Here is a 25,150-nt window from a genome sequence, read left to right on the forward strand (position 1 = left end):
GTCTCCCGGTCGCGGCCGGCTACGACAGAGCCTGGATTCGAACCAGGATCTCTAGTGGCACAGCTAGCACTGCAATGCAGTGCCTTAGACCACTGCGCGATGTATCCCATTGAGAACTTGTGGTCAATCCTCAAGAGGCGGGTGGACAAACAAAAACCCACAAATTCTGACAAACTCCAAGCATTGATTATGCAAGAATGGGCTGCCATCAGTCAGGATGTGGCCCAGAAGTTAATTGAAAACATGCCAGGGCGGATTGCAGAGGTCTTGAAAAAGAAGGGTCAACACTGCAAATATTGACTCTTTGCATAAACGTAATGTAATTGTAAATAAAAGCCTTTGACACTTATGGAATGCTTGTAATTATACTTCAGTATACCATAGTAACATCTGACAAACATATCTAAAAACACTGAAGAGCAAACATTGTGAAGACCAATACTTGTGTCATTCTCAAAACTTTTGACCACGACTGTACAAATGAATTGGTTATAAGTAAACAACAAAATTCTCACAACATAGGTTGTAATATGACTTCTTACTCGCTTGATTGTACCTATGCACCGCTACTGGTTACAAATGTACTGATATAAGGGGACGCACGTAGCATTCTGGCGACTTTGACAAACTTTTTCATATCGGAGTTGTGCCTGTTGTTCACGCGCAAATCTACCCACTCATTTGCTAGAATGTTCCCACCTGATCTCGCCTCCTCCCGCCTGCCTTTTGCGGACATGTATTTCTATTGTTAGAGCGGTCTGTCGACTATCTTGTCAATATAATAGATAATCTTTGGTATAGCCTCTCCATTTCGGTCGTCACTAGTTAACACAGCCACAAAGTAATAAACCCCGCCCATTTCTACATTTTATCTTCTTAAAATCAGATTTGAAACCTAACCCTATCTTTAACCACACTACTAACCTTATAACAAACATTAAATTAAGACCAAAAAGCTCCTGTTTGTTTTCAGAAATGTTTATGATATAGTCAGACTTTGTGGCTGTGTTATCCAGTGGGAACCCCTCACTTTCACGTCAACGTTAGTCAGTCGCATTTTAATGACGTATGAAGAACTTCCGAAGCTAGATCTGCTGCGTGCATTTCCTACACACGTGTGGCATTTCACAAGTTGTTGGAACACTGAAAAGGTATTTATTTATCAGTATTTAACGTTACGAGTTGATGTTGTAACATGGTTTGGTTTCAAGGTTGAGGTGTCGGCTGCTGTTAGGAGGATGTGATTGTTGAAGGAACCGAAACAAATGATCAGAACCGGCATAGTTAGCCACAATAGCATGTCTGGGAAACAAGCTAGCCAGGTATCTAGCGAGCCTGTTAGCCCGGCTACAGTTTGAACCAAATATATAAGCTATAATTTGTTGACCAAGCCTATTATTATTATTGACTTAGTTTGTTGGCATAACGTTAGATGGGAAGCCATCTCTCCCTGTTGCCTCACATACTTTAGTGAGTTACTAGCATCTAGTCTAATTAATCAGGCTCTTAACACACAATTAATTGGTATAACTACACAGCCTGAAACGAATGACTGCAAAATCGTGTAAATGTACCTTACAAGCCAGAATGTTGAATACGTTTACGTTTGAACTTACTCTACCGGTTGTCCGTGGTGTAGGTCCTTAACGTGTTTGGAATTTGAGACAAAATATCCACAGGAAAGTATTGTTTAACCCACTTTTTAGAGCGCGGTACTTAAGTAGAAATATCTTACCTGGTGCATGCGCAAAACCATGTAGACGCCTGCTGACCATGTACTTCGGTCTTGTGCATGTGCCTTCGGTCATGAGCAAATGTGTTCACATGTTGCATGCATACTAAATGAAGTCAGCAGTTATTTTAAATGGTTTTGCAGGTGCCATGTAAGACATTTGTACTTCAGTACCGCGCTCTAAAAAGTTGGTTAAACAATACTTTCCTGTGGCTATTTTGTCTCAAATTTCAAGCTGCTGAAGGACAACCCGCACAGACAACCGTTAGAGTAAGTTCAAATGTCATTTTATTCAACATTCTGGCCTGTAAGGAACATTTACGAGTTTGCAGTAATTCGTTTCAGGCTGTATGTACCAATTACATGTGTATTACAGCTTGACTGTGAGCTAGCTAGCTGAGGAACGCTCCAATCTGTTATTTTATATCGAGGCAGAGTTGAGTTTTGATAACTGGTAATGCGATTTGCTAGCAACAACATTGATTCACCATCAGTCAATACTTTCTGAAAACACTTACCTGTACCTACAGTACCAGTCAAAAGATTCGACACACCTACTCATTCCAGGGTTTTTCTTTATTTTTACTATTTTCTACATGGTAGAATAATAATATAATAATAATAGTGAAGACATCAAAACTATGAAATAACACATGGAATCATGTAACCAAAAAAGTGTTAAACAAATCAAAATATATTTTATATTTGAGATTCTTCAATGTAGCCACCCTTTGCCTTGACAGCTTTGCACACTCTTGGCATTCTCTCAATCAGCTTCATCCGGAATGCTTTTCCAACAGTCTTGAAGGAGTTCCCACATATGCTGAGCACTTGTTGGCTGCTTTTCCTTCACTCTGCCATCTGACTCATCCCAAACCATCTCAATTGGGTTGAGGTCAGGGGATTGTGGAGGCCAGGTCATCTGATGCAGCACTCCATCACTCTCCTTCTTGGTCAAATAGCCCTTACGAGGCCTGGAGGTGTGTTGGGTCATTGTCCTGTTGAAAAACATGATAGTCCCACTAAGCCCAAACCAGATGGGATGGCGTATCGCTGCAGAATGCTGTGGTAGCCATGCTGGTTAAGTGTGCCTTGAATTCTAAATAAATCACTGACAGTGTCACCAGCAAAGCACCCCCACACCATAACACCACCTCCTCCATGCTTTAAGGACACATTTCCACCGTTCTAATGTCCATTGTTTGTGTTTCTTGGCCAAAGCAGGTCTCTTCTTATTGGTGTGCTTTAGTAGTGGTTTCTTTGCAGCAATTTGACCATGAAGGCCTGATTAACACAGTCCCCTCTGAACAGTTGATGTTGAGATGTGTCTGTGACTTGAACTCTGAAGCATTTATTTGGGCTGCAATTTCTGAGGCTGGTAACTCTAATGAACGTATCCTCTGCAGCAGAGGTAACTCTGGGTCTTCCTTTCCTGTGGCTGTCCTTATGAGAGCCAGTTTCATCATAGCGCTTGATGGTTTTTGCGACAGCACTTGAAGAAACTTTCAATGTCTTAAAGTAATGATGGACTGTCGTTACTCTTTGCTTATTTGAGCTGTTCTTGCCATAAATAGCCCTATTTGGTAAAATACAGAGTCCGTCTTCTGTATACCACCCCTACCTTGTCACACCACAACTGATTGGCTCAAACGCATTAAGAAGGAAAGAAATTCCACAAATTAACTTTTAACAAGGCACACCTGTTAATTGAAATGCATTCCAGGTGACTACCTCATGAAGCTGGTTGAGAGAATGCTAAGAGTGTGCAAAGCTGTCATCAAGGCAAAGGGTGACTATTTGAAAAATATAAAATATATTTTGATTCGTTTAACACTTTTTTTGGTTACTACATGATTCCATATGTGTTATTTCATAGTTTTGATGTCTTCACTATTATTCTACAATAATAAAAAATTAAACTTGAATGAGTAGGTGTGTCCAAACTTTTGACGGGTAGTGTATGTTTGTCCTGTACAATCGTGGTCCTTGGAAACAAACATGTCATCCAGAGTCACATTTGATTTAATTTCCAAGCTATTCGTGTTTTCACGATACCAGAATTTTCACTTCGATACAAGGTTTAGTATCACAATACTTGATACCATCACGATACTCAATACCAAAATGATACCACAGCAAAACAAAGAAGGTAGCCTATATTAGCCAAAGTTACAGAATGGCACTTGGACCAGACAAACTCATTCACTTCTCTTTTCAATCGTTGGGCTTATTTTGAGTTCAATATCATTACATATGCCTTTTTTTACATCAACATTTTTTCAGAGACAACCATGTATGCATTTAATTAATCAATTATGCAATCATACAATCAATTTGGCTTTGTTTTTACCACTCTAACAACATAATGATAATCATTTATTTCAATGTTAAATCTCAGTTGATAAACTGGGTAGATGAAGATGTAGCCTAGGCCTATTCACAATACAGGTGAACGCATATTCAATTGGAGTTTGCATGCATTGAGTTATTGAGCTTGTTTTGGCTAATTTCATGGGGCTACAGATAACAATCTGTTTCCCTTCCATTCGGGACTTGTTTTATTGTACTGATCAAAAACATTTGCATAGAAGTAGCTTATTTTATAAAAGTCAGCACTGTCTCTTTAACCAGTAATGACATCATTCACGGTGCTGTTGGAACCTAGGTGGAAAAAATACAGGTTAAGACAGCGTAAGGATCCCATGTTGGAAAATAAACATTTGTGAGACCAGCGCCGTTGCTATCTACTAGCGCTGTTGCTAACTAGCAACGCTTGTCCCATGTTTGCAAAGAGTTATGGGATATTAGTATCCCGTTGTCTTAACCTTTGTGATCTTCAACCTAGGTTGGAGCCCTAAGCACAGTCAGTTCGCTGAGGCAATCGATCATCTTTGGCTGATGGAGAGATGTGACGGAAAGATCGATTTAAGTGACTGAATTAAGTTTTGGGGTGGTAATCGGCATTGAAATCAGCATATTTTGCCTATCACAAAGTACTAGGATAGGGTTGTGAGTTCATGTTAGCTTGCCTTCAGCTGTAAGCTAGCAAGGGTAGTTAGCCTACAAAGCTGTAAGCTACCGGTATCTTCTTGCATTGTAAGGTGTTCTAGCCTGTATGGACATTGTTTTGCGAACAGTAATTAATAGGGGTGTGAACGTTTAAACTAAGTTGGGATCCTTAACGCTAAGAAAAATCCCTAACCACATAATTAAAATCACAGTGCAGTTATCACAAAACATAATTTTCTGTTTTATAGCCTAACTAGGCTATATGGCTCACAGGAGGTTGGTGGCACCTTAATTGGGGAGGACTGGCTCATGGTAATGGCTGGAGCGGAATAGGTGGAATGGTATCAAACGCATGGTTTCCATGTGTTTGATGCCATTCCATTTGCTCCGTTCTAGACATTATTATGAGCTGTCCTCCCCTCAGCAGCCTCCACTGATATGGCTATAAAGGCCTGGGGAAAGTTGTCATTTAAATAAAACCATAGAGGTAGAGGCAAACTTTAGGCTACTTTGGTGAATTTGTTAGGCATGCAAGACAATTAAGGCATTGCAAGAAGCAGATTACCAAGACATATGCGCACGGTTCTGCCTGCCCCTCCTCTCTCCCTCGCACTGGCTCTTTCTCTTCTAATGACTGGATGTGTTCAGTCTTCGGTCTGTTGTGTGAAGAATATCTTAGTTTAGGCCGTTCATGGGACCGATGTCGCCGGAATACAGTATCTTCGGGCAAGTCTTGTGAGTACGGGGTTGGCTATTCTTTGTTGCTGAGTGGGTGGGGGTGTTTTTGTCTCATAATATGAAATTACAGTAGTCTACCGGTATAGCCTGTATCGATTACCCGTTTCAGATATAATGTTATGTTGCCCCATAAAAGCGCCTCGGTTATGGCCTGTTTGTTTGTCTGTTATGGTAGGCTACACTAAACGCCGACATGAACCTGAATGGCATTTTACTTGTCTGTAAATTAATGCCACTTCTGAAGCGGGACAAACTTCCATCACGCAGACCACTCTTTCCTAAAAAAGCACTTTAAAGTTTGTTAAATATCGTGACTTGACAAGACATTTAGTAGAAAGAAAGCACATCTAGCTACCTTACCATACACAACACAGCAGCACATCAATCAGCAACGTTTATTGTTGTCAGGGAAACAATAGAACATTAAATGCCAGAGCAGAATTCTACTGTCTGAAAGGGTACAGACGCTTCTGATGGGGCACTTTTTTTTTATGTCTGAAAAGTTATAAATTATTGACATGTTACTGTACTGCGTTCTATGGCAATAAAGGGTTTGTGGTAGATATAACTTAATTGCCCGGGACTAGCGGTCATGCATACGTAATAGGACCATTATTCTGCATTGTAAATTGATGTGGAATTGTATGATTTTTTGTTATTGGGGTTTAACAAAAACAAAAGGCAGTTTAAACATTAAGAAAAAAATTAAATTTGTCACATCCCTAGTAATTAAGTTTTCAACATTTCTACATGCAGTGTATAAATTATTCACGTGTTAGCTCCCCACTCATGCTGCACAGAAGTTATGATGCAGCCCAGACTCCCAGTGCAGGGCAGGCTAGCAATGAGTAAGGGGAGCAGGGCATGGTGCGCGTCTCACGCTAAAAGGGGGACGGACATCGGCTGCGCTGATAGACATGATTGTGCGAGTTGATCCGTGAGACACATTTGACAGAAGTACTGAAAGTAACATTTTAGTACCGGACTGTTTTTCATGTTTATGGGGAAAAGTACAGAAGTTTTGCTATACCGTGCAACACTACAAGCTATAGCACACTATTTGACATACAGCGTTTTTTTTAAAGACCAAAGTTTGATCTGCTTCATTTGTTCATTTTTGCCATCGAAAAAATGGTGATACTTGTATCGTCACAGCCCTAGCTCCAACCCCTCATCCATCCCTGAGCAGAAAGGATGTCCAGTGATGTGGAACGGCTGTTGATCCAGTTTCAGGATGAAGCGGGGGAGCCGCTGGGTTCTCCCTTTGATGTCCCGCTGGACATCACACCTGACAAACTACAGCTGGTCTGCAATGTACTGCTACAGAAGGTACACACACACACCACCCTACAACACTCACACACTGCAGTGTACTGCCGTAAATCCCCACGTACAGCCCCATGATTCACACTTAACTTCCATCTCTCTAACCCTCCCTCTTACTCTCTTTCCCTCTATCTTGTCCTGTTGACCCCAGGAAGAGTAGCTGTTGTGATAGTAACATCTAATGGGGATCCAAATAAACGAATGCCTCTTCTCCTCCCCCTCCCTATCGCTCCAGGAGGAGCCGGTGCCGTTGGCGTTCTTTGTGCGTGGCGAGGCGGAGGTGGTAGAGAGTCTGAGGGTGTGTGTGAAGGCCCTGGGGGCAGAGACTGAGACAGTTCTGCCCGTAGTGTACCAACCCCAGGCAGTGTTCAGGGTCAGGGCTGTGGCTCGCTGTACCTCCTCACTACAAGGACACACAGAGGCTGTCATCTCTGCCGCATTCAGCCCTACTGGGAAGTAAGTATACACACACAGACAGAGATACAGTGAGGGGGGAAAAGTATTTGATCCCCTGCTGATTTTGTACGTTTGCCCACTGACAAAGACATGATCAGTCTATAATTTTAATGGTAGGTTTATTTGAACAGTGAGAGACAGAATAACAAAACAAAAATCCAGAAAAACACATATAAAAATTGTTATAAATTGATTTGCATTTTAATGAGGGAAATAAGTATTTGACCCCCTCTCAATCAGAAAGATTTCTGGCTCCAAGGTGTCTTTTTATACAGGTAACGAGCTGAGATTAGGAGCACACTCTTAAAGGGAGTGCTCCTAATCTCAGTTTGTTACCTGTATGAAAGACACCTGTCCACAGAAGCAATCAATCAGATTCCAAACTCTCCACCATGGCCAAGACCAAAGAGCTCTCCAAGGATGTCAGGGACAAGATTGTAGACCTACACAAGGCTGGAATGGGCTACAAGACCATCGCCAAGCAGCTTGGTGAGAAGGTGACAACAGTTGGTACGATTATTTGCAAATGGAAGAAACAAAAGAACTGTCAATCTCCCTCGGCCTGGGGCTCCATGCAAGATCTCACCTCGTGGAGTTACAATGATCATGAGAACGGTGAGGAATCAGCCCAGAACTACACGGGAGGATCTTGTCAATGATCTCAAGGCAGCTGGGACCATAGTCACCAAGAAAACAATTGGTAACACACTATGCCGTGAAGGACTAAAATCCTGCAGCGCCCGCAAGGTCCCCCTGCTCAAGAAAGCACATATACAGGGCCGTCTGAAGTTTGCCAATGAACATCTGAATGATTCAGAGGAGAACTGGGTGAAAGTGTTGTGGTCAGATGAGACAAAAATCGAGCTCTTTGGCATCAACTCAACTCACCGTGTTTGGAGGAGGAGGAGGAATGCTGCCTATGACCCCAAGAACACCATCCCCACCGTCAAACATGGAGGTGGAAACATTATGCTTTGGGGGTGTTTTTCTGCTAAGGGGACAGGACAACTTCACCGCATCAAAGGGACGATGAACGGGGCCATGTACCGTCAAATCTTGGGTGAGAACCTCCTTCCCTCAGCCAGGGCATTGAAAATGGGTCGTGGATGGGTATTCCAGAATGACAATTACCCAAAACACACGGCCAAGGCAACAAAGGAGTGGCTCAAGAAGAAGCACATTAAGGTCCTGGAGTGGCCTAGCCAGTCTCCAGACCTTAATCCCATAGAAAATCTGTGGAGGGAGCTGAAGGTTCGAGTTGCCAAACGTCAGCCTCGAAACCTTAATGACTTGGAGAAGATCTGCAAAGAGGAGTGGGACAAAATCCCTCCTGAGATGTGCAAACCTGGTGGCCAACTACAAGAAACGTCTGACCTCTGTGATTGCCAACAGGTTTTGCCACCAAGTACTAAGTCATGTTTTGCAGAGGGGTCAAATACTTATTTCCCTCATTAAAATGCAAATCCATTTATAATATTTTTGACATGCGTTTTTCTTGATTTTTTTGTTGCTATTCTGTCTCTCACTTCAAATAAACCTACCATTAAAATTATAGACTGATCTTTTCTTTGTCAGTGGGCAAACGTACAAAATCAGCAGGGGATCAAATACTTTTTTCCCTCACTGTATACACACACAGACAGAGATATACACACACAGACAGAGATATACACACACGCTGGGCTAGCTGTAATGTGTGTTTTCCTCAGGTACCTGGCCAGTGGTTCTGGAGACACTACAGTGAGGTTCTGGGACTTGACCACCGAGACACCACAACATACCTCCAGAGGTACACTCACTAGTGTTGTCACGATACCAGAATTTTGACTTCGATACCAGGTTTAGTATCACGATACCAAAATGATACCACAGCAAAAAAAAATATATTAGCCAAAGTCACAGAATGGCACTTAATCCAGACAGATAAACACAGCTACTGCTCTGTTCAATTGTTGGGCATCTTTTGAATTAAATTATTGCATGTGTAATTGTTATAAATTAATTATGCAATCATACAATCAATTTGTTTTTAACAATCTAACTTCATAACAACATAATGGTAATAATGTATTTGAAGGGTACATTTCTATTGATAAACTGGGTAAATCAAGATGTAGATCGAAATTGGGGTGTACGAACAGTAGACGGGGGTCCGGGGTAAAAAATGTGACTTATGTTTTTGAATAATAAAGATGTTCTTTATGAGTTGTGCAGGACCCCAGGACAACACACATTATAATTGATTTCAATTATTGTTTTATACTGTTCAATCGAACTTCAACCTAAAGTTTGAGGTCATTTCCACACTGCCACGTAGGACTGCACGATATTGGCAAAAAAGCTAGGCCTTATTTTTAAAGTCTAGGTAGCAAATAAAGGACCTTATCTGATATGTATGTGGTTGGTGCTGTATATTTAAACAATAAGGCCCGAGGGGGTGTGGTATATGGCTAATATACCACGGCTAAGGGCTGTTCTTTCAATGCAACGCAGAGTGCCTGGATACAGCCCTTAGCCATGGTATATTGGCCATATATCACACACCCCGAGTTGCCTTATTGCTATTATTAACTGGTTAACAACGTAATTAGAGCAGTAAAAATAAATGTTTTGTCATACCTTTGGTATATGGTCTGATATACCACGACTGTCGGCCAATCAGCATTCAGGGATCAAACCACCCAGTTTATAATAACTAATGTACATGGGTTCTAACTTGAACAATTCTTTGTTAGTTTACAATTTATGCTCCCTTCATATAAAAACCATGAAGACTGCCGGAAAGCCCCGAACACAAGATCATAATTTCTATGACTCACACGGTGGAGGAACATATTGCCTATAGCTTACTGTACAGTCGTGGTCAAAAGTTTTGAGAATGACACTAGTATTGGTCTTCACAAAGTTTGCTGCTTCAGTGTTTTTAGATATTTTTGTCAGATGTTACTATGGTATTCTGAAGTATAATTACAAGCATTCCATAAGTGTCAAAGGCTTTTATTGACAATTACATTACGTTTATGCAAAGAGTCAATATTTGCAGTGTTGACCCTTCTTTTTCAAGACCTCTGCCATCCGCCCTGGCATGCTGTCAATTAACTTCTGGGCCACATCCTGACTGATGGCAGCCCATTCTTGCATAATCAATTTGTCAGAATTTGTGGGTTTTTGTTTGTCCACCCGCCTCTTGAGGATTGACCACAAGTTTTCAATGGGATTAATGTCTGGGGAGTTTCCTGGCCATGGACCCAACATTCCGATGTTTTGTTCCCCGAGCCACTTAGTTATCACTTTTGCCTTATGGCAAGGTGCTCCATCATACTAGAAAAGGCATTGTTGGTCACCAAACTGTTCTTGGATGGTTGGGAGAAGTTGCTCTTTGAGGATGTGTTGGTACCATTCTTTATTCATGGCTGTGTTCTTAGGCAAAATTGTGAGTGAGCCCACTCCCTTGGCTGAGAAGCAACCCCCCACATGAATGGTCTCAGGATGCTTTACTGTTGGCATGACACAGGACTGATGGTAGCTCTCACCTTGTCTTCTCCGGACAAGCTTTTACCCCAGTCCAATCCCTGTACCTTTAGCAGAATATCAGTCTGTCACTGATGTTTTTCCTGGAGAGAAGTGGCTTCCTCGCTGCCCTTCTTGACACCAGGCCATCCTCCAAAAGTCTTCGCCTCACTGTGCGTGCAGATGCACTCACACCTGCCTGCTGCCATTCAGGAGCAAGCTCTGCACTGGTGGTGCCCCGATCCCGCAGCTGAATCAACTTTAGGAGACGGTCCTGGTGCTTGCTGGACTTTCTTGGGCGCCCTGACGCCGCCTTCACAACAATTGAACCTCTCTCCTTGAAGTTCTTGATGATCCGATAAATGGTTGATTTAGGTGCAATCTTACTAGCAGCAATGTCCTTGCCTGTGAAGCCCTTTTTGTGCAAAGCAATGATGACGGCACGTGTTTCCTTGCAGGTAACCATGGTTAACAGAGGAAGAAGAATGTTTTCAAGCACCACCCTCCTTTTAAAGCTTCCAGTCTGTTATTCTAACTCAATCAGCATGACCGAGTGATCTCCAGCCTTGTCCTCGTCAACACTCTCAGCTGTGTTAACGAGAGAATCACTGACATGATGTCAGCTGGTCCTTTTGTGGCAGGGCTGAAATGTTTTTTGGGGATTAAGTTCATTTTCATGGCAAAGAGGGACTTTGCAATTAATTGCAAATCATCTGATCACTCTTCATAACATTCTGGAGTATATGCAAATCATAACTGAGGCAGCAGACTTTGTGAGAATTAATATTTGTGTAATTCTCAACTTTTGACCACGACTGTACATGGTAAACTGGTGCTCACCAAGTGACACTTCACTTTTTATTAAAGATAAAGGCTGTGAAGGGTTTTCTATAATATTCACAACATATTGACACAATTAGTCTAAATAGAATAAAAATCTAATTTAATCAATTACAGTACATTCAGAAAGTATTCAGACCCCTTGACTTTTTCCACATTTTGTTACGTTACAGCCTTATTCTAAAATGGATTAAATAGTTTTTTCCCCTCATCAATCTACACACAATACCCCATAATGACAAAGCAAAAACAGGTTTTTAGACATTTTTGCAGATGTAAATAAACAATAATCTGAAATTACATTTACGCAAGTATTCAGACCCTTTACACAGTACTTTGTTGAAGCACCTTTGGCAGCGATTTACAACCTTGATTCTTCTTAGGTATGATGTTACAGGTTTGGCACACCTGTATTTGGGGAGTTTCTCCCATTCTTCTCTGCAGATCCTCTCAAGCTCTGTCAGGTTGGATGGGGAGCGTCGCTGCACAGCTACAGTGAGGGGAAAAAAGTATTTGATCCCCTGCTGATTTTGTACGTTTGCCCACTGACAAAGACATGATCAGTCTATCATTTTAATGGTAGGTTTATTTGAACAGTGAGAGACAGAATAACAACAAAAAAATCCAGAAAATGCATGTCAAAAATGTTATGAATTGATTTGCATTTTAATGAGGGAAATAAGTATTTGACCCCTCTGCAAAACATGACTTAGTATTTGGTGGAAAAACCCTTGTTGGCAATCACAGAGGTCAGACGTTTCTTGTAGTTGGCCACCAGGTTTGCACACATCTCAGGAGGGATTTTATTCCACTCCGCTTTGCAGATCTTCTCCAAGTCATTACGGTTTCGAGGCTGACGTTTGGCAACTCAAACCTTCAGCTCCCTCCACAGATGTTCTATGGGATTAAGGTCTGGAGACTGGCTATGCCACTCCAGGACCTTAATGTGCTTCTTCTTGAGCCACTCCTTTGTTGCCTTGGCCGTGTGTTTTGGGTCATTGTCATGCTGGAATACCCATCCACGACCCATTTTCAATGACCTGGCTGAGGGAGGGAGATTCTCACCCAAGATTTGACGGAACATGGCCCCGTCCATCATCCCTTTGATGTGGTGAAGTTGTCCTGTCCCCTTAGCAGAAAAACACCCCCAAAGCAAAATGTTTCCACCTCCATGTTTGACGGTGGGGATGGTGTTCTTGGGGTCATAGGCAGCATTCCTCCTCCTCCAAACACGGCGAGTTGAGTTGATGCCAAAGAGCTCGATTTTGGTCTCATCTGACCACAACACTTTCACCCAGTTCTCCTCTGAATCATTCAGATGTTCATTGGCATTCTTCAGACGGCCCTGTATATGTGCTTTCTTGAGCAGGGGGACCTTGCGGGCGCTGCAGGATTTCAGTCCTTCACAGCGTAGTGTGTTACCAATTGTTTTCTTGGTGACTATGGTCCCAGCTGCCTTGAGATCATTGACAAGATCCTCCCGTGTAGTTCTTGGCTGATTCCTCACCGTTCTCATGATCATTGCAGCTCCACAAGGTGAGATCTTGCATGGAGCCCCATGCCGAGGGAGATTGACAGTTATTTTGTATTACTTCCATTTGCGAATAATCGCACCAACTGTTGTCACCTTCTCACCAAGCTGCTTGGCGATGGTCTTGTAGCCCATTCCAGCCTTGTGTAGGTCTACAATCTTGTCCCTGACATCCTTGGAGAGCTCTTTGGTCTTGGCCATGGTGGAGAGTTTGGAATCTGATTGATTCTGTGGACAGATATCTTTTATACAGGTAACAATCTGAGATTAGGAGCACTCCCTTTAAGAGTGTGCTCCTAATCTCAGCTCGTTACCTGTATAAAAGACACCTGGGAGCCAGACATCTTTCTGATTGAGAGGGGGTCAAATACTTATTTCCCTCATTAAAATGCAAATCAATTTATAACATTTTTGACATGCATTTTTCTGGATGTTTTTGTTATTCTGTCTCTCACTGTTCAAATAAACCTACCATTAAAATTATAGACTGATCATTTCTTTGTCAGTGGGCAAACGTACAAAATCAGCAGGGGATCAAATACTTTTTTCCCTCACTGTATTTTCAGGTCTCTCCAGAGCTGTTAGATCGGGTTCAAGGCCGGGCTGTGGCTGGGCCACTCAAGGACATTCAGAGACTTGTCCCGAAGCCACTCCTGCATTGTCTTGGCTTTGTGCTTAGGGTCGTTGTCCTGTTGGAAGGTGAACCTTCGCCCCAGTCTGAGGTCCTGAGCGCACTGGAGCAGGTTTTTGTCAAGGATCTCTATACTTTACTCAGTTCATCTTGCCCTCAATCCTGACTAGTCTCCCAGTCCCTGCCGCTGAAAAACATCCCCACAGCATGATGCTGCCACCCCCAGGCTTCACCGTAGGGATGGTGCCAGGTTTCCTCCAGACGTGACGCGTGGCATTCAGGCCGAAGAGTTCAATCTTGGTTTCATCAGACCAGAGAATCTTGTTTCTCATGGTCTGAGAGTCTTTAGGTGCCTTTTGGCAAACTCCAAGCGGGCTGTCATGTGCCTTTTACTGAGGAGTGGCTTCCGTCTGGCCACTTTACCATAAAGGCCTGATTGGTGGAGTGCTGCAGAGATGGTTGTCCTTCTGGAAGGTTCTCCCATCTCGACAGAGGAACTCTGGAGCTCTGTCAGAGTGACCATAGGGTTCTTGGTCACCTCCCTGACCAAGGCCCTTCACCCCTGATTGCTCAGTTTGGCCGGGCGGCCAGCTCTAGGAAGAGTCTTGGTGGTTCCAAACTTCTTACATTTAAGAATGATGGAGGCCACTGTGTTCATGGGGACCTTCAATGATGCAGACATTTTTTGGTACACTTCCCCAGATTTGTGCCTCGACACAATCCTGTCTTGGAGCTCTACGGACAATTCCTTCGACCTCATGGCTTGGTTTTTGCTCTGACATGCACTGTTAACTGTGGGACCTTGTTATATAGACAGGTGTGTGTGCCTTTCCAAATCATTTTCAATCAATTGAATTTACCACAGGTGGACTCCAATAAAGTTGTAGAAACATCTCAAGGATGATCAATGGAAACAGGATGCACATGAGCTAAACATTTTTAGTATCATAGCAAAGGGTCTGAATACTTATGTAAATTATTTCTGTTTTGTATACATTTGCAAAGATTTCTAAAAACCTGTTTTCGCTTTATCATGATGGGGTATTGTGTGTGTAGATTGAGGAATTGTTTTTATTTAATCAATTTTAGAATAAGGCTGTAACGTAACAAAATGTGGAAAAAGTAAAGGGGTCTGAATAATTTCCGAATGTGCTGTACTTGTGGAAAACGTTTGAGTGAACATTAGCAAGCCAGAAGCTGATGAAACAAAGTGAATTCTCTCTCCCCTCGGTTTTAGCTTGTGGCTATCACTGTCTAACTGGCTAGGTTTAGGATATTTACTAGCCCATACCAGTGAAAACATCTATGTTATCGACATATGGCAGTACACAAACAAGATCTAGCTCACTTCTTTTGCCAGCTAGAAAGAAATACCCACATTCATTTAGAAATGGAGGAAGAGAAGGCTTGTATTATCTATGACAGCATCAGCAGTTGGCTACCAACAGCTAGCAGACATGTTTACATTTGGTTAACTTTATTAGTGTTATTTAGATGGAAGACGTGAGCTGAATGTGGTAGCTCTATAGCTAGCTAACATTAGCATAGAGGTAGGAAGCTAGCTAGCTCTTTCACTTACCCAGTTCACTTCCATGCCAGTGATTATGCTCGCGGTCTCTGCTGGTGCTGCTGGCATCCACTTTGTGAAGCGAAATTATTGCAGAAGCCCTCGTTCCATTGTTGATAGCTGTGGAAATTCCCAGGGATGAAATGTGCCCGCAGATTGACGAGTAGATGCCCAACTTCACCCGCCTCATTTACAAAAATGTATCCCACCTTTTTTAGACGTTTTTCATTAATTGTGATGCTGACCGCAGGGTGTTGTGGGATTGTTTCCGAAGTAAAGCTGATTTGGAGAACACCTCAAAAAAAAAAAAACATATATATATATATATATATACATACACATACAGTGGGGAATTTTTTTATTTAGTCAGCCACCAATTGTGCATGTTCTCCCACTTAAAAAGATGAGAGAGGCCTGTAATTTTCATCATAGGTACACGTCAACTATGACAGACAAATTGAGAGAAAAAAATCCAGAATATCACATTGTAGGATTTTTTAATGAATTTATTTGCAAATTATGGTGGAAAATGAGTATTTGGTCACCTACAAACAAGCAAGATTTCTGGCTCTCACAGACCTGTAACTTCTTCTTTAAGAGGCTCCTCTGTCCTCCACTCGTTACCTGTATTAATGGCACCTGTTTGAACTTGTTATCAGTATAAAAAGACACCTGTCCACAACCTCAGTCACACTCCAAACTCCACTATGGCCAAGACCAAAGAGCTGTCAAAGGACACCAGAAACAAAATTGTAGACCTGCACCAGGCTGGGAAGACTGAATCTGCAATAGGTAAGCAGCTTGGTTTAAAGAAATCAACTGTGGGAGCAATTATTAGGAAATGGAAGACATACAAGACCACTGATAATCTCCCTCGATCTGGGGCTCCACGCAAGATCTCACCCCGTGGGTCAAAATGATCACAAGAACGGTGAGCAAAAATCCCAGAACCACACGGGGGACCTAGTGAATGACCTGCAGAGAGCTGGGACCAAAGTAACAAAGCCTACCATCAGTAACACACTACGCCGCCAGGGACTCAAATCCTGCAGTGCCAGACGTGTCCCCCTGCTTAAGCCAGTACATGTCCAGGCCCGTCTGAAGTTTGCTAGAGTGCATTTGGATGATCCAGAAGAGGATTGGGAGAATGTCATATGGTCAGATGAAACCAAAATATAACTTTTTGGTAAAAACTCAACTCGTCGTGTTTGGAGGACAAAGAATGCTGAGTTGCATCCAAAGAACACCATACCTACTGTGAAGCATGGGGGTGGAAACATCATGCTTTGGGGCTGTTTTTCTGCAAAGGGACCAGGACGACTGATCCGTGTAAAGGAAATAATGAATGGGGCCATGTATCGTGAGATTTTGAGTGAAAACCTCCTTCCATCAGCAAGGGCATTGAAGATGAAACGTGGCTGGGTCTTTCAGCATGACAATGATCCCAAACACACCGCCCGGGCAACGAAGGAGTGGCTTCGTAAGAAGCATTTCAAGGTCCTGGAGTGGCCTAGCCAGTCTCCAGATCTCAACCCCATAGAAAATCTTTGGAGGGAGTTGAAAGTCTGTGTTGCCCAGCGACAGCCCCAAAACATCACTGCTCTAGAGGAGATCTGCATGGAGGAATGGGCCAAAATACCAGCAACAGTGTGTGAACCTTGTGAAGACTTACAGAAAACATTTGACCTGTGTCATTGCCAACAAAGGGTATATAACAAAGTATTGAGAAACTTTTGTTATTGACCAAATACTTATTTTCCACCATAATTTGCAAATAAATTCATTTAAAATCCTACAATGTGATTTTCTGATTATTTTTTTCCTCATTTTGTCTGTCATAGTTGACGTGTACCTATGATGAAAATTACAGGCCTCTCTCAGCTTTTTAAGTGGCAGAACTTGCACAATTGGTGGCTGACTAAATACTTTTTTCCCCACTGTATACCTACAGTCAATGTGAAGATTTCATTTAGGATACTATTCCATTCAACCCATCTGAACAGTACAGTTCCCTTGAAGTCTCCGTCTTGTGACTGTCGAATTTGTATACCGCCTCACAATCATCACACATAACATAGCCGCATAGCTGGCACTGCTATCATCCTCTTTTACCACTTCACCAAATCTTTCCCAAACATTAGACTACTGTTCTGGCCCTCCCTTCTATTTATTTTCAACTCTCCATTTCGCATTTTCTGTTATGGAGTTATACTGCGACACTGTCCTTTTTGCCTCAGTGGATTGACATAAACCTTTTCTGGCCAAAGTTCCCAAAACCATTTGGCGTGTATTTGGCACACTACAGTTAGGCCCTAAAGATTAGGCTTAGGCTACGCACTAACGCCAGATACAAATAATGAAAGGAAAACCTCAATGTAGCCTATAGATATGAATTGCACAAAAATTATACATTTATGGACTTTTAATGGATAGTTTTCAATTTTTTCTAAACGCCCGCCACCCACCCACCCACCCACCCTTCATCCACACAATATTTCATGACCCTAAACCTGCCAGCCCCGCGGATATAACCGCAGGGACTGTGGGTTATGAGTCAACCCATGCATCACTAGTGAATATGTATTGGTCTAAAGGTCTTTCAATTACTGTTTCTGTTATGGACCACATGGGCATATGTTGCACAATCCAAGTGTGGAAAGCTCTTAGACTTACCCAGAAAGATCACATATGTAATCGCTTCCAAAGCTGCTTCTACAAAGTACTGACTCAGGGTTGTGAATACTTATGTAAATGAGATGCATTATATAATTTCTATGTTTTATTTTTAAATGAATACTCTCGCAGGTAATCGAATGCTAACGTCCGTTCTGATATTTCAGTATTCGAATAACCATGCCCATCACACACACAGCAATGTGTAGAATTGATCGACCTGACCCTTGTGAACACTCACTGTCTCCTCCCCTCTCTAGGCCACTCCCACTGGGTGCTGACTATTTCTTGGTCACCTGACGGCAGGAAGCTGGCCTCTGGCTGCAAGAACAGCCAGGTGAGAGAGAGACACACACACACACACACACACACACACACACACACACTTAAACTAGGGTTGGGGTCAATTCCACAAATTCAATTCCAATTAAATTCCCTATCCCTAGAAAATCCATCCATTCAAAATTCCATAGCATTTCTTTAAATTGATTCAATTCAACTCATCTCGAATGCCAATAATAAGTCTTTTCAAAAATACAATTCCTAATTCATTAATTCTAGATAAATTAAAGCTGTTTAATAGCATGAAATAATGCCCAAAATACTCTATTCCACTCGGTAGTGGCTACTGTATTATTCATTATTGCATTATAGTCCCCCCCCCAATTGGTTTGGCACAGTTTGGGGAACAAACCTCCGTGGTCCTCTGTAGCTCAGCTGGTAGAGCACGGCGCTTGTAACGCCAAGGTAGTGGGTTCGATCCCCGGGACCACCCATACACAAAAAAAATGTATGAACGCATGACTGTAAGTCGCTTTGGATAAAAGCGTCTGCTAAATGGCATATTATTATTATTATTATTATTATTATGCTATAAAAATGATTACAATCACAACTTTTTTAGCGATTGGAAAATGCCTAAAACACATTTGCTACACTTTAAAAAAATATTCAAACAAACCCTTTATGTAACATTTAAACATGTAAATTGCTTAAATCATAGTTCAAAACCAGATTCGTGATAGAAATACAGTGGGGGAAAAAAGTATTTAGTCAGCCACCAATTGTGCAAGTTCTCCCACTTAAAAAGATGAGAGGCCTGTAATTTTCATCATAGGTACACGTCAACTATGACAGACAAATTGAGAGAAAAAAATCCAGAAAATCACATTATAGGATTTTTAATGAATTTATTTGCAAATTATGGTGGTAAATAAGTATTTGGTCACCTACAAACAAGCAAGATTTCTGGCTCTCACAGACCTGTAACGTCTTCTTTAAGAGGCTCCTCTGTCCTCCACTCGTTACCTGTATTAATGGCACCTGTTTGAACTTGTTATCAGTATAAAAAGACACCTGTCCACAACCTCAGTCACACTCCAAACTCCACTATGGCCAAGACCAAAGAGCTGTCAAAGGACACCAGAAACAAAATTGTAGACCTGCACCAGGCTGGGAAGACTGAATCTGCAATAGGTAAGCAGCTTGGTTTGAAAAAATCAACTGTGGGAGCAATTATTAGGAAATGGAAGACATACAAGACCACTGATAATCTCCCTCGATCTGGGGCTCCACGCAAGATCTCACCCCGTGGGGTCGAAATGATCACAAGAACGGTGAGCAAAAATCCCAGAACCACACGGGGGACCTAGTGAATGACCTGCAGAGAGCTGGGACCAAAGTAACAAAGCCTACCATCAGTAACACACTACGCCGCCAGGGACTCAAATCCTGCAGTGCCAGACGTGCCCCCCTGCTTAAGCCAGTACATGTCCAGGCCCGTCTGAAGTTTGCTAGAGTGCATTTGGATGATCCAGAAGAGGATTGGGAGAATGTCATATGGTCAGATGAAACCAAAATATTACTTTTTTGGTAAAAACTCAACTCGTCGTGTTTGGAGGACAAAGAATGCTGAGTTGCATCCAAAGAACACCATACCTACTGTGAAGCATGGGGGTGGAAACATCATGCTTTGGGGCTGTTTTTCTGCAAAGGGACCAGGACAACTGATCCGTGTAAAGGAAAGAATGAATGGGGCCATGTATCGTGAGATTTTGAGTGAAAACCTCCTTCCATCAGCAAGGGCATTGAAGATGAAACGTGGCTGGGTCTTTCAGCATGACAATGATCCCAAACACACCGCCCGGGCAACGAAGGAGTGGCTTCGTAAGAAGCATTTCAAGGTCCTGGAGTGGCCTAGCCAGTCTCCAGATCTCAACTCCATAGAAAATCTTTGGAGGGAGTTGAAAGTCCGTGTTGCCCAGCGACAGCCCCAAAACATCACTGCTCTAGAGGAGATCTGCATGGAGGAATGGGCCTAAATACCAGCAACAGTGTGTGAAAACCTTGTGAAGACTTACAGAAAACGTTTGACCTGTGTCATTGCCAACAAAGGGTATATAACAAAGTATTGAGACACTTTTGTTATTGACCAAATACTTATTTTCCACCATAATTTGCAAATAAATTCATTTAAAATCCTACAATGTGATTTTCTGGATTTTTTTTCCTCAATTTGTCTGTCATAGTTGACGTGTACCTATGATGAAAATTACAGGCCTCTCATCTTTTTAAGTGGGAGATCTTGCACAATTGGTGGCTGACTAAATACTTTTTTCCCCCACTGTATATCCATACATTTGCATATATCCCAGTGTGCCTTTAGAGTGAACACTGGAATTACCACTCATGATGGCGTGTGTTAGTGAAAGAGACTGTCATTGCATTCACTTGCATGTCCAGCCTCTTATCAAAGGCTACATAAAATATGTAATTATAAGTGTACTCAAATACCAGAAGGTACATCTTTGATTGCCTGTTTACTTCCTAGCACAGCGAAATTATATAATTGACTTGCACACCACTTTAGGCCAATTTATCAAATTGTGAGAACCTTCAGGGTGGTGTTTATGTCCCATTGAAATCCAACCAATCGGTGGATTTGCAATATTTAGGGTAGTTCATCACCCACCTTTTACATTCCGACTGATTGCAAGTTGACCTCTACGGGATTGGTGTCCCGTATACGGGACGGTTGAGCTAATGTGCGCTAAAGTTTCCACAAACTTGAAAGTGTTTCCTTTCATATGGTATCAAGAATATGCATATCCTTGCTTCATTCAGGTCCTGAGGTACAGGCAGTTAGATTTGGGTATGTCATTTTAGATGAAAATTGAAAAAAAGGGTCCAATCCTTATGAGGTTGGTGCATACAGTTGACAAGACAACCTAAACCATATGAACTGGCTCCATCATTCTCAATAACGGGTACAATAAATCCAACCACTGACAGATTAGAGTAGATTAAAAAAAGATGTATATATTTATCTTTGTGCTGCATAATATAAAGAGCAATCAATGTACACACATGGAAACAAAGAATTTTGGGGAAAATGGACCAGTAAAACGGTATGCTGGGAAATATGTTAATCAGCCCCCTGACACCAGAATTTATCCAAGGTTAAAAGTAAGCAATGCAACATGTTGTAGACCTCTGTAGCTCAGTTAGTAGAGCGTGGCTCTTGCAACGGCAGTATGTTGGGTTCGATATGATGTTGAAGAATAGTGCGTTGTGGGTAGTTTAGAAGATATCCGCAAATAAGTTAATAAATATAAAAAATAAAACATTTAACTGTTTGTAGTTATAGGTAACCAGGTTGTGACTGCAACTATGTCTTTGACCACACAGTGTTACTTTGTTGAGTAAAAAAGTCATGCTCCTATCCTTTTAAGGGACCCAAATTACAAAATGACAAGGCCATGGTTCATAGACTGCTTAAGAATAAGGAAGCCAATATGTAATTTGGTTGACCTATCACTTTAGTTGGACCAAAAAAACAAGTTTGCATTCAATTTCAATGCTAAATGCATTAACTCCAGTAACTGGAATTTGCACAATTGTAATACAATTTAAGTTTTTTTTTAAATCTAATTCCATTCCAAGGATGCTTTTATTTTCCAAATGAATTGCATTCCAATGATGGTTTTCTTTTTCAATTCCAATTCAGTCTAAATTCCAATAGAAAATTGTTTGAAGATTGCTGCAATTCCAATTCAATTCTAAGTGAATTCTCCACTTCCTGCTTCAATTCCAGAATTTAATTTGAAATTACGTTGGAATTGACCCCAACCCTGACTCACACTGTCACTCACTCATGCACATGTGCTCACACACCCACCCAGGTAAAAAAATAAAAAATAAATAAAAACTACTTTTGTTGAACAAAACAAGTCTGTTAACATATGACCCAATAGGAAAATAACAGTATCTGTTTCTAAAGACTACAATGTGTCTGGTTAAACACACACACACACACATTTCCCCTCACACATACACACACACACATACTCACTGTTTCTCCTCAGATCTGTATCTGGGACCCAGTCTCAGGTGTGTGTGTGTGTGTGTGTGTGTGTGTGTTAACCAGTGTGCCTATCTGTATAGATCTGTATATGGGACCCAGTGACAGGACAGCAGATGGGAAAGACCCTGACAGGACACACCAAGTGGATCACATGGATCTGCTGGGAACCTCTACACCTGTAAGATTATACTCCTCTATTTATCCTTTCATCTCTCTCTTTTCACCTCTCTCTCTAATATAACTATATTGCCTTCTCTCTCCTCAGTAACCCAGAGTGCCGTTACCTGGCTAGCAGCAGTAAGGACGGGGCGGTGAGGGTTTGGGACGTTGTGTTGGGCCGCTGTGAGAGGATCCTGACGGGGCACACCCAGTCTGTTACCTGTGTGAAGTGGGGCGGAGACGGACTGCTATACACATCATCACAGGACAGGACCGTTAAAGTCTGGAGGGCTAAAGACGTAAGGGAGTGTGTGCGCGAGACCCTGGTCAAAAGTAGTGCACTATATAGGGAATAAGGGGCCATTTGGGAGGGAGACATTATACTTCATCTGACCCCTGTCCTCCTCCCCTCCTCTCCTCCTCAGGGGGTCCAGTGCAGGACTCTTCAAGGCCATGCTCACTGGGTCAACACCCTGGCTCTCAGTACTGACTACGTGCTACGTACCGGCGCCTTCGATCCCGCCGACGCTACCATCAACCCCCAGGACCAGACTGGAACATGTACGTACATCTGTCCTCTGCCTCTCTCTCTTTCCTTCTTCGATCTTTCTCTGACTCTACATACTTACACCTCTGTCTCTGCCTAACTCTCGGTCTTGGAGTAGTGATATTGAACAACATAGTTTTGACACCTCCGTTCTCTCCACAGTTGAGGAACTCAAAGAGAAAGCCTTGCAGAGATACAACAAAGTCAGGGTAAGTGTCTCTACTGTGTATTTAGTATTTATTAGGATCCCCAATAGCTGCTGCCAAGGGGTTCCTGGGGTCCACTCTGAACCTATGTCCCTCTGTGTAGGGTGCGGCCCCGGAGCGTCTGGTGTCGGGCTCTGATGACTTCACCTTGTTCCTCTGGAACCCAGCAGAGGATAAGAAGCCTCTGGCAAGGCTGACGGGTCACAGCGCTCTGGTCAATGAGGTCCTGTTCTCCCCCGACACACGCCTCCTCGCATCGGCTTCCTTCGACAAGTCCATCAAGATCTGGGACGGACGCACCGGAAAGTATGTATAGTATTGGTGGAACTGCACTAGGAAGTATGTATAGTATTGGTGGAACTGCACTGGGTAGTATGTAATAGTAGTGGGGGAATTCTAATCCATAATACATGCCATTTAGCAGGTGCTTTTATCCAAAGCGACTTGGACATGTGTGCATAATTTTTTTTTTTACATACGGATGGCCCCAGCGGGAACTGAGCCGACAAGCCTTGGGGTTGCAAGCACCATGTTCTACCGACTGAGCCGCTATGCTTGCATAATGACCGATTCCAGATCTCTGTTCTATTCTGATTCACACTGAGCATTTGATTCACTAAGCACCAGCTCTGTTTTACAGAGAATAAAAACATGATTCAATACCAGATGTATTCTCCGCCGGGTGGGACTCTAACCTTGTGTGTGTGTGTGTGTAGGTACCTACAGTCCCTGCGTGGTCATGTAGCAGCAGTGTACCAGGTGGCGTGGTCAGCAGACAGTAGACTGATGGTCAGTGGGTCCAGTGACTCCACTCTGAAGGTCTGGGACATCAAGACTGGCAAACTACACACTGACCTACCTGGACACGCAGATGAGGTGAGAGGGTGGGAGGGATAGTGTTTTCCACAAGCACATGGAGTAGCCAGCCAAAAAAAAAAAAGAAAAGTAGCCAGCCAGGTGCCCCTCCTGGGCTGTTTTGCCAAACAAGTTCTCTTTTGGTGTCCTCTGGTACATTCTAATGCCTTGATTCCATCCGAAATACACAGCAAAATTATTTAATACTTTAGTTGTTGTGGTATTGTTTATAATTTAAATGACTGAACATTTATTGTATTTCTTTCAGATATCATCTAGGCCTATATGATCATGACTGTTTTCGAAATAAGAGATTATGAAACCTTTTATTTTTTATTTTATTTTACATTTAACCTGTTTTCTCTTGAGATTTAAAGTATTTTACTGCAAGATATGAATTGCAACAATTGTTTGTTAAAATTATGCATTTTATTAGAAGAAAAATTAAGTAAATAGCCTACATTTTATTTATGTATATATATGTATATACAGTGGGGGGAACAAGTATTTGATACACTGCCGATTTTGCAGGTTTTCCTACTTACAAAGCATGTAGAGGTCTGTAAATTTTATCATAGGTACACTTCAACTGTGAGAGACGGAATCTAAAACAAAAATCCAGAAAATCACATTGTATGATGTTTAAGTAATTAATTTGCATTTTATTGCATGACATAAATATTTGATCACCTACCAACCAGTAAGAATTCCGGCTCTCACAGACCTGTTAGTTTTTGTTTAAGAAGCCCTCCTGTTCTCCACTCATTACCTGTATTAACTGCACCTGTTTGAACTCGTTACCTGTATAAAAGACACCTGTCCACACACTCAATCAAACAGATTCCAACCTCTCCACAATGGCCAAGACCAGAGAGCTGTGTAAGGACATCAGGGATAAAATTGTAGACCTGCACAAGGCTGGGATGGGCTACAGGACAATAGGCAAGCAGCTTGGTGAGAAGGCAACAACTGTTGGCGCAATTATTAGAAAATGGAAGAAGTTCAAG

At 42.2% G+C, this 25,150-nt stretch overlaps 1 protein-coding gene across 1 annotated transcript in view; it reads left to right on the forward strand.

The window, feature by feature from the left end:
• Positions 1–1,058: 1,058 nt before the first annotated feature.
• nle1 (notchless homolog 1 (Drosophila)) overlaps positions 1,059–25,150 on the forward strand; it is a 30,504-nt gene continuing 6,412 nt past the window's right edge. Inside the window, exons 1-11 of the mRNA XM_041880282.1 lie at positions 1,059–1,151; positions 6,635–6,808; positions 7,041–7,261; positions 8,971–9,050; positions 18,274–18,350; positions 22,457–22,554; positions 22,642–22,834; positions 22,961–23,096; positions 23,245–23,291; positions 23,392–23,594; positions 24,005–24,164. Coding sequence (XP_041736216.1) covers positions 6,674–6,808; positions 7,041–7,261; positions 8,971–9,050; positions 18,274–18,350; positions 22,457–22,554; positions 22,642–22,834; positions 22,961–23,096; positions 23,245–23,291; positions 23,392–23,594; positions 24,005–24,164 — 1,350 coding nt within the window. The 5' untranslated portion in view covers positions 1,059–1,151; positions 6,635–6,673. The remainder of the gene's footprint in view (positions 1,152–6,634; positions 6,809–7,040; positions 7,262–8,970; positions 9,051–18,273; positions 18,351–22,456; positions 22,555–22,641; positions 22,835–22,960; positions 23,097–23,244; positions 23,292–23,391; positions 23,595–24,004; positions 24,165–25,150) is intronic.

This window comes from Coregonus clupeaformis, chromosome 7 (genome assembly GCF_020615455.1).
Source record: "Coregonus clupeaformis isolate EN_2021a chromosome 7, ASM2061545v1, whole genome shotgun sequence".
In the NCBI taxonomy this organism is placed as follows: Eukaryota; Metazoa; Chordata; class Actinopteri; order Salmoniformes; family Salmonidae; genus Coregonus; species Coregonus clupeaformis.